This window comes from Camelus bactrianus, chromosome 4, assembly GCF_048773025.1.
Source record: "Camelus bactrianus isolate YW-2024 breed Bactrian camel chromosome 4, ASM4877302v1, whole genome shotgun sequence".
NCBI lineage: Eukaryota > Metazoa > Chordata > Mammalia > Artiodactyla > Camelidae > Camelus > Camelus bactrianus.
This window is the reverse complement of record NC_133542.1, coordinates 32,059,995-32,070,393: the sequence shown is the minus strand read 5'-3', so window position 1 is coordinate 32,070,393 and position 10,399 is coordinate 32,059,995. Positions and strand designations below refer to the sequence as shown.

Sequence of the window (10,399 nt, the reverse complement as noted above, 5' to 3'; positions counted from 1 at the left end):
TTGCTGGAATTTCATGTCCTCTGACTGTGCTTCTGGTCTCGGCAGAACTTTGCCTAGACATTTTAACTCAAAGTAGCACATTTTCACTGAAGTATATGCTGTACATTTTGCCCACCTCAGTCTGGCAGTAAACTTCCCCATCATGTTGCCTTTTTCTTTCACAGCTTTTCTTGATTCAAATAATTCTCAAGTAAGTTACCTATGGGTAGTATTGCCTTGATCTGACTCTAATCAGAACAAGGAAATTTAGCCATCAGGCCTTTTTCCTCAGTATTTGAATCTCCCTTAAAAATCTCAAGCTGGTGAGAAGTCTTAATATTATTCAGTAACTAAAACTGTAAATCTCTAAGGCTTTCCTTAAAACAAGTTTAACTTAAAATGCAATCTAAATATAACAGAATAGCTTTCCATAGAACAGTCACATCATGACCGCAGCTGACGACAAAATGCTAAGTGGAAATAGTCTGCCAGCATCAGCTGGACAACACCTTTGAGAAAAGAAGGGAATCAGTCTTGAGGGTTTGCTGTATTTCAAGGTTGCAAAACCAGACAATTACATCGAAAGTGCAACAGGGAAACAAAAAGCTACTTTAGAATGTCAAAATATTTCAGAACACGAAAAAGATGATTCTCATACAAACATGACACATTGAAGATTGATAAAATTCCTTAATGAGAAAACAAGCAGGGTGGTAACACTGATGGGGTTCAGGACACATAACACCAAAATACGGCACCTTGGATGTTTCAGTTGAAGGAATTAGAAAAATGGCAGTTCTTCCCCTGAAGCAGGTCCTCAGACCCTCAAGCGAGAGGTGCCCTCCTACCTGAAGGGGAAGGAGCATCCTCGTCTCTGAAGGTGGAGGGACATCGAGAGGAATCTGAAGGAACAGGCCTTGCTGTCTCCTGGGTTACTACCCTTAGCCCTTTTGTCCCACAACTGTCCACACTTCATCAGACCGAGCATAGAAATGCTCGGGTTTAACTGATTCTCTAGGTCTTCGCTTCCTTATGAAGGCCCCCTTGTCATGCAGAACTTACACTGAATACATTGGTATGCTTTCCTTGTTAGTCATCTCTCTCTCTCTCTATATATATATTTTCATTCATTCATGAAAGAAAAACTATTAGACAAAGACCACAAAGTTAGATCAACACTGGTTAATGTTCTACAGGGCAATACAACTCTAATCTTTGCAGCTGTCTCTGCTTTAGACAGAAATTGTTTGCAACTTATTGATATTCTACACATCACCATCCATTTTTCCAGAGTCTGGATCCTATTTAATAGAACAGTATGTCAAGCAAAGTTACATCCTCTAGAAAAGTCAAATAGCCTTGTGGTTTTGTAGATAACACCCTAGTGTGTCTTTGAATGGGATGAATGTTTTTGGCTTATCTCTAGGCTTCAGATCATTTTACCTAATAGTAGCGCAGCTGTTTTTTTTATTTTTAATCTGTACACCGCAACGCTGTGACTTGGGGACCAAACAAGGCAAGGAATCTCTAATCTACAGGGGAATTATAAACACCCACGAAGTTTTACAAGGCACCTTCACATACACAAACCTCACTTGATTCTGACCTCCACCCTCTGAAGTTTTCAGGTACTATCGCTATTTTTACCAACAAAAAATTAGAAATAAGTTTCTAAAGACTGACTTACCCACATTCCCGTTCAGAGACAGGGCCGAGCCTCGAAGCCAGATCTTCTGAAAACAAACTCCACGCGCTTTTCACTGTGGTACCGCTCTCAAAAACCCCTCACATTTGCAGTGAACCTTATTGTTTAAAAAAGTTTTGAGGGAATATGAGGCAGGTGCTTGTTTTATAGATGAGGAAACTGAGGACCAAGATCACCGGCCTAGCAAGTGGCAGAACGCGTGCAGGGTCCAAGTTTCTCACACAAATCCAAGGCTACTTCCTCCACAAAACAATCACCTGGAGTTGGCCCGCCGTGTCTCCTGGCCAAGTCCACGACCCAAGTTGAAACTCTGTACTTCTCTGCTGTCCCCAGGCTTTAGTGGCCCAGGTGACTGACCTCAAATTATCCCTTGTTCCTTCCCCAAAGAAACAAACCCTCCAACCTGTCTAGCTCTCAGCACTCTACTGAATAAGCTGACAGACTCTGAAGGAAGGTGTTAATCAAAACTAAACGTGCTGCTCCTACAAGGGTTATTTGCATTTGAAAGAAGCCTATTTGGACTCAAGTACTTTCACTCTGTTTCCTAATACGTGGGCAGGAAAGACTGCAGGGGGCCTGCAATCCCTACCTTGCCCCACCTGGAGAGACAGTTTTCCAAAGGTACACAGCTGATTTAAATTGTATAATATTAAGAGTGGTAATGAATTCATGGACATTTCTACGTGATTTCTTAGCCAATACATACTCAAAAGTACAACTATAATATTGCATCTTGGGGCAAGAGTTGCTGAAATGCTTGATGTGAAAAAACAAAACAAAACTCAAAGACGGGAACTTCGAACTTCAAGTCGTAGCTTTGAGACAACAGCGGCCTATCGAGCAAGCTCAAAATCTCCCACGATTCTACCTGCCCTGGGAGGGAGCCCCACCTGTGTGTTCAGGCCCAGATCTAGGTCCTTTTCATATATCAACTCATTCAGTCTTCACAGTGGCCCAGTGAAGTGTGCTTCATCTTTTTATAAAGGAGACAACAGAAGCAGAGAGGTGATGTAACTTGACCAAGGACGCCCAGTTACCAGTCAGGCTTCAAATCGCAATGTGGTTCTGGACCATGCTCCTAGCCGCTATCCTACGCTGCTTCTAATTTTACCTGATTTTCATTTTCCAAAGGGGTGTAATTTGAGTGTAATTATACAGCAGAAGACACCTAGGAGTCCAGCAATAAAGAAAAGTTTTGAGAGGGGTAAAAAGCTACTACAGAAAAGCAAAGCAGACTTATGTAGAGAGGAAAAGATGGAATACTTTATTTTACCAACTGCCACATGCCTTGATTCTAAGACCCACCATTATTTTATGTTATCACTAAGAAAAAAAGCTGGCTAAGATGCCATCCACTGTAAGATAAATGTGTAAAATGTGGGGAAAAGGGTGCATTTTTAGAATTGATGAAATATAGTATCAAGGCAGCCAATACCAGGGGACAGGTTCAGGAGCGTGAGATCCCAGGGGAAAGGAGGGTGTCTTTCAGAAGACTCCTCAGAACACTAAATGCTCTCATTTTGGTCCCATGCCAGACTCTGATTTGAGGCTACTTATTAATAAGAATACTTCACCCACTAAGTAATCATTGTGGTCAAGTGAATGGTAGTGTGATTTGGGAGACCTGGGTCATGTGTACCGGGTGAAGGCAGGTCATGATGGGTTCATCCCACCTAAATAGGATGACTGTGAAATGTGGGCAGAAGGGAACCCCCAAAGAGGTGCCAGCCAGACCAAAACACATCCACCAGGTTATTATAAGCAGATAAAATGGGTTCCAACAAATCTACTTTTAGAACTAGACTTAGGTTATTAGGCAGTACAGATGGGGCAAAATAGTTGATTAAGCAAGAAAAATAAACCCAAGACTTGCCCATTTCCTCAAAAGCATTTTCTTGGTATTATACAGGTCTTTAAAAATCAGGTTTATTCTTTCCATCACTGCCTACGTTGAATGTAACAGCAGCAGGCCGATGGCTTTACCGGCAGGTTTATCAATAAGAACAGGACTTTCACATGCAGGATTTCTGTCTAAAAGGAGAGTCTGTTTTCAAGCATCTGGAAGTCATTTAAAACATCTAAATTATTCGTTATGCTTAATTACAGTCATCAAGATCACAAAGTCAGACGATTCTCACCACCTTACCAGACTCCCATCACCTTCCACTTAAGTAGCTGTCACATAGCAGGCACAACTAAGAACTACCATTTGCTCCCAGGATAGGATGAATTCCCCTAAGAACAAGAGAGCGCTGGCCAAAACTTCTCATTACCACGTTTGTGAAGCAGTCTTCATCCACTTACATTCAGCAGTGGGCAGAGTCCCCGTTTAAAAATTAGGGAACATTTTGATGAAAGATTCCGAACACCACTCCTTCACAGGGAAGGGAGTGGAAACATCGGCACCATCTTCCAAGGTGCTGTTCTGGGGGCAAACGTGCACACAGCAATCAGCGTCTGCACACTCCGGAATGCTGAGCACAACAGCCACGTAGCTCCTATTCATATGAGACAGGCAACCCGAAGAACACAATCTATCTCCTGGTTAAGACTGTTCATATAAAACCCTTAAGAATTCAACTGGGAGAAAGGTTAGGGAATTTGGGGGCACACAGATGGTGATGGTTTTACATTTCAAAAAGGAAACATGGTGTATTAGTTTGCCAGGACTGTGTAACAAACACCACAGACTGGGTGGCTTCGACAACAGAAACCTCTCCTCACAGTTTCTGGTGGCCGAAGGTCCAAGGTGCAGGGTCAGCAGGGTTCACTCCACTTGCAGCCCCCTCTCCCTGGCCTGTGAATGGCCATCGCCTCTCTGGTCTTCACACGATCTTCTCTTTGTGTGCGTCCTGATTCCGTCTTACAAGGACGCCAGTCATGCTGGACAGGGGTCTACCCAGCTGACCTCACTTTACCTTAATTACCTCTGTAAAGACTCTGCCTCCAAATATGGTCACATTCTGAGGTATTGGGGGTGGAGGGAGGGGGTGGAGAGAGGCTAAGATTTCCACGCACAAACTTGAAGGGGACACAATTAATTCAGCCTGTAACAGATGGAGATGATTATAAACGTAGTTTCCTTAGGTTAAACAATTTCATAGGTGAGAAAAGAGTTCAAGTGGCAGATTTTTATGTTCATCTGAGTTCATTAAGTTTTGGTCTAGAAATAGTTTCATTAGCGGTTCAGTATTAACTGTTGCTTTTTTTGAGACCCTGTTCTCTCTTAACCATTATTCTAAAAATACACACACACCCTTATCTTTGCTAGACATACTCTTAAAAGTCACTAATCTGCTATAATTAAGATGTAACCTTTTCAAAATTTCATTGCAAATAGCAACAGAAGTGCCATCTCCTATTGTAAAGAGCCAATCCTTTGAGTTCAGACATGCAGGAAGCTTCATCCCTGTAGGCAAACACACACCACTTAAAACACAGGCTTCAAGGGGAAGCAAGTTCTCCTTCCTTCTAGGCAGTGTCTGATCCCTGGCGAAAGCACGGGGTTGGTGCAATCTGCAAACTACAAAGGTAAATTTTAAAATTAAAGGCTTTCTCAAATCCAGTAAGCTTTTCCAAAGATAACATATCCTTCATTTAGCCAGGAAGGTTGTTTTTAATTTGGTTAAAACCATTTCTGGATTTCTGCTAAGAATAAACATGGTATAAAGTCAAGACAACCAAGTGACGGGAGAGAAGCCATCAGTGGGTGGACAACAGCAACAAATACCTGGAAGAGGAGGAAGCCATGGAGAAAGTAGCAGCGCTGAGAAAGCTGAGTACCAAGCACGTGCAGAGAACCAAGTTAATTCTCACTCTGATCTACAGAAAATCCCAGCAATTAGAGGTGCAAAGTGCCAGAAGACAGGGTGAGGCTTGGGATGCAAAACAGGGCGATTGGCTAAAGCTGGTTGACTAGCCCTCCACACACTGGCAGAGAGAAGGCTGAGAGTTTATTTTGTGGACTCAGGTTGGTTCAATATCTCTAGACTAGGGGGCTGGATGTACCACAGAGCACGAGGGACAGCACTGCAGTCAAAGCAGGTAGGTTCTGCACACTGACCACTGAGCAACCAGGGTACTGACTACCAGCTGCATTTCCCTTCGGAGGTACTGATGGCCCCACAAAAGGCCTACAGATCCTGAAATGTGGAGGACTCCAGGGAAACAGCATCCACGCCTGGTCACCTATGCCATGAACAGTCAGCAGTCCAGAGAAATGGACAGGCTGCCCCCTTTCTGATCAGGTTCTAGTGTCTTAATTATATAAAGAAGAGCCAAAGAGCTCTCCCAGAAAGTCTCAAACATCACAGATCAAAATAAAAAGTGCAGCCCGCAGAAAAGAGACAAAGCAAAGTAAAATATAACAAAAGAAACAGAAAATACAACATGCCCAGAGGCCAAAGAGGTATTTTATTCAAGAAACAAGAAAAGAAACTTCACTGGAATGGCTGGTAGAGAGTGGAGGTGCTATCTCATCCAGAAAGCAAAACAAAAAGCCAAAGAATTGAAAAAAGAAAATTAGAGGACCAAATCAACATTTGAAATCTGAAAAATAGGAGTCTCAAAGAGAAGGATAGAGAAAAACAGGTGGGGGGTGTGTGTGTGTGGAGGGGGATTAGGGAGACAACACAAATACAGCCCCCAGATAGAAGGGCTTCTCTAAATTCCTCAAGGACCCATCCAGCATGAAGAATGAAGAGCAGACACACACAACACACACAACACACACAACACACACCAGTGCGCATTATCCTGAAATACAAGAAAGCCAGGGATAAAGAAGGTCCTGAAACCTTTCAGAGAAACGACTCCCGCCACCAAAAGGCCACACATAAAAGCCCGTGGAGGACGGCACTGGACTTCTACAGCCACTCTGTGGGCCGAAGAGAACACTGGCCAGCGCCTTCAAAGCTCTGGGGCAAACTGAATGTCAAACTAGAATTTTATATCCAGCTAAACTAGAATTTTACATCCAGGTGCCCAGGCATGAAAGGGGAGAATAAAGACATTCAGACTTTAAAATTTTACCTCATGTGCATTCTTTCTCCGGAAGCTCATGGAGATTGTGCCCCATTCAAAAGAGAACGCTAAGCAGGAAAACAAAATCCATGGGGTACTAGAAATGGGCTTCCCAGAGAAGACATGAAGGAAAGGCCCAGGGAGAGGGCGATGGAGATGCCACAGTTCTTCAAGACACCCAGAGGTTCAATCCCCAGGACTTCCACCAAAAATAAATAAGGAAGCCTAATTATCTCCTCCCAGAAAATACATAAATATTAAAAAAAAAAAAAAAAAAAAGATACCCAGACAGCCAGTGGTTCCCAGGTGACCTGGTGTGTTACTGTAGAAATTAGTATTCAGAGACAGGTTAGTATATTTTTGGCTGCAAGTCTCTAAAGATTCAACTCAAAATGGCCTAAAAGATAAACGAAAGTTTCTTCTCTCACATAGCAGGAAATTCAGGAGGGCAGCTCCGAGAGTTGATTTATTCAGCAGCTCAGTGTCAAAATTCCAGGTTCTTTCACCTTCTTGCTCAGCCATCCTCAGGATGCTTTCTGCACATACTCAAGTCGGCCGGCAGGAAAGGGACTCTGTTCCTTATGAGTCTGTGACCTAAGGAACCTTCCCCAGGAACACACTTTTTTTCTAAGGTTCATTGGCTAGGCTCCTTCCTAAATCCATCACTGACTTCAGGAAGGGGGCCCCAGTATTAGGTCACACAAGGGGAAAGTTTGTATGGCCCAGTGGAGTAACAGATGAGGCTGTTAAAACCTCAATGTATCTATGACTCCCTCGAGGGACACTGAATGGGAAACACTGAATGAGACTAGTCAGAATACAGGAGCCAAGTGGAAAGGGATGGACACCAGTAACGCAGGAGCCTCGCCAGGTTGAAGAAAGAGGAAAAGAGTTTACACAATTCTGATGGACAGTTTGAGAAAAATTAATAACAGAAATGTAGAAAAGGAAGCAAATGAAAACAAATGAGGTAATAATTAATTCCAGGAAAAAAAAATGGTGTAGGAAATGTAATGACATTTCACCGCTTCCTTCAGTATTTAACAATTTATGTCAGCATAATCATATAAACTGAACACTGATTTATCAAAAATGAGGCAATTCTATTGGGGAGACGGGGAGAAAAGAAGTACGGGGACAGTGGTGGTGAAAAGCCTTCATCTGTAATTTCCTATATTAGGAAGTTAAAAAAGAAAATGCCTAAAAAGGATAGTGACAATATATTAGTCAAACAAGAGCAAGCTCTAATGTTGCCTTTTCCCCACTACCTCCTCATCCTGTCCCCAGCTTCCCCAGCTGTCCGCCTCCACCCTGAGACCTGGCAGGGTTGGGGGATGGGGAGAATCCAGGCCAAAAGAGAATGATAGCTCAATGTACCCAGCAGGACAGAGGGTGGCAGGTGAAGTCCTGGGAGCTTGTGTGCTGGGAGTAGTCCTGGGACCCCGCAGTCTGGTCAGGAAAGGCACAGTCATCCTCCTCAGGGGTATCTGTCACAGACCCGAGTGGGTGTCTGGTGACAGAAGTCTGCTGAGAGAAAGCATGACGACCCCGTATCAAAAGCAGTCAGGTCACCACCGGCAGGGCCCCGGGAGCCTGACTGATCTACCAATCCTTCCAAGCCTTCTTGCTGGGAAGCCAAGTACAGTTTTAAAACTCAAACATCCTACTTGCACTTAAACTCAAACTTCTGCACTATTAACTCCTTTCTTCTCACTCAAACCCTATAGGCTTCAACTACTTTAGGGAAAGTCCCAAGAGAGAAAGTCTCATTACAAGGAGCTTATTGGAACTTGGAAGGCCCAGTTCCGAAGGCAAGACGATTTTCCCTATGACCTTGACCATGACACTACTACCCACTGTGATCCCAATTCATCTAAGCACCTTGTTCCCTACAAGTTTTAACATACTGGAGTGGCTTGTTTCAAACAAAATCTAACGTGGAGCCCAATCCATAATGCGGCTGGGAGTGCAGCTGCCCTGCCTGTAGAGGATCCCCCGCCCCGGGCCCATCACGCCCTGAGGCTCCCTGACGTCCACTTCACTGCTCCCGCCAAGTGCTCCCAGGGGCTTTCTTTACCACACCCTGCCTTCCTTTGAGGCCTCCTCAGGTTCCTCCTCTTCCACGAAGCCTCTCAGACTCCTGCCCACTGAAGACATCCTTCTCCCCTGAATCAACGCATGCAACCACTTCATGTACATCTGGTCGGTCCCACTGTATACGACTGCTACATCTTTTACATTGTGATTTGCTTACTACCAGTATGATAAAGGAGAAGGCTGGGGTTTTTTTTTTTTTAAAAAGCCATTTTAAGAAATCATTTTATAAATAGACTCTTATACAAAGAAACACAAGTAGAGAGCACCCAAAGTACCAGGACGATGGACCCTAGCGCTTCTTTTCCACACTGGGAGAACAGAAGAGGAAAAATGGTTCCAACTTGTCCTTAACTGTTTCCACTTATGCAGTCAGTTTTTCAAGTAGCATTTCTATTCCTTTGCTGGTGTTTTTGTTTTTTTCCAATGTGGGAATCAGGCTTTTCAGACCAGCTTTGACTTTATTTGCAACTTCTTGATCAGAACTCTGGAGAAGGCTGAAGAGAGAAGATAAAAATTAACAATCAAAAAATTAAATTTCATAAAAATCCTTAGATCATCTGCAAATACCACCTCCACACACAGTAGTATAAAAGGTTCACCGGTTTGTGAGACAACTTTTGTAATGATAAATACATTTTTTTCTCATTCATCAGATGAATGATGGGGGCTAGGAGCCGATATTCCAAAACCACATAAACAAAACACATTTTGGAATCTTTCTGCTGCAGTCACACAAGCAAAGGTAAGAGTGGCTCCGATCCATGAAGAATTGTTCCCGATTTCACTGCGCTTGTCAGAGGACGAACACCTTGCTTTAAAACCATTTCCTACGTGAATTCTGCCTTTCCTTCTCCAACCAGAGGAGTTCAAGAGCAGGGACCCTGTGTTTTCTTTATTTCACGGCACTGCATGTACAGAGCAGGTTGTCTAAAAATGCTCGCTGAGTGAATGAACACTAGGGCAGAATTTCCTGTTCTCCTCAGACTTCTTCACAACCATATTTCAATGCTGACGAAGGAAACACATCCTAGAAAGAAGTCAGTTGGCATTCTGAAAGACCCCAGTCCCAGTAACTTTGACAGAGAGAAGCCAGCAGTCCCAAGCAGCACTCTACTGCCCGTGGAAGACAAGTAACAAGCACCGCTGGCCATCTGCAGAGTGAAGAGTAACGTGCGCTTTCGAGAGACTTGTGACTCACTAGGTGTTTTCATTCTATACATACTAAGCACATAGTCACTAACACATCACAGTACTACAAGTTTATTTACTGAACACACATATTAGACATAATCTAAGCAATATATACGCATCATCTCACCTAGTTTTCATTATAACCTCGGATTATTATTTATCTCATTTTACATCCAAAAAAATTTAATGCTCAGAAAATCTGAATAATTTGCCCAAGGCGACACAGTGTGCTGGGACTGGAACCTAAGCAGTCTGTCTAGAGCCCATGCCTTTAAATGCTAGAGCATTATGCTTCCAAGTTATTTTTCAGACTGCACACGAGGCTGATTTTCTTTTCTCACCCAGAACGATGCTTTTTCACTTACTGCGAAAAAGATTTAGCCAAAAAAAGTATATATATATATA

At 43.2% G+C, this 10,399-nt stretch overlaps 1 protein-coding gene across 2 annotated transcripts in view; it reads right to left on the bottom strand.

Annotated features, from left to right (window-relative positions):
- Window positions 1–507: 507 nt before the first annotated feature.
- Window positions 508–10,399, bottom strand: part of PUM3 (pumilio RNA binding family member 3) — a 45,832-nt gene continuing 35,940 nt past the window's right edge. For both annotated transcript variants that reach the window (XM_010967892.3, XM_074361632.1), the window contains exon 18: window positions 508–9,297. In XM_010967892.3, the coding sequence (XP_010966194.2) occupies window positions 9,165–9,297 (133 nt within the window). In that variant the 3' untranslated portion in view covers window positions 508–9,164. The remainder of the gene's footprint in view (window positions 9,298–10,399) is intronic.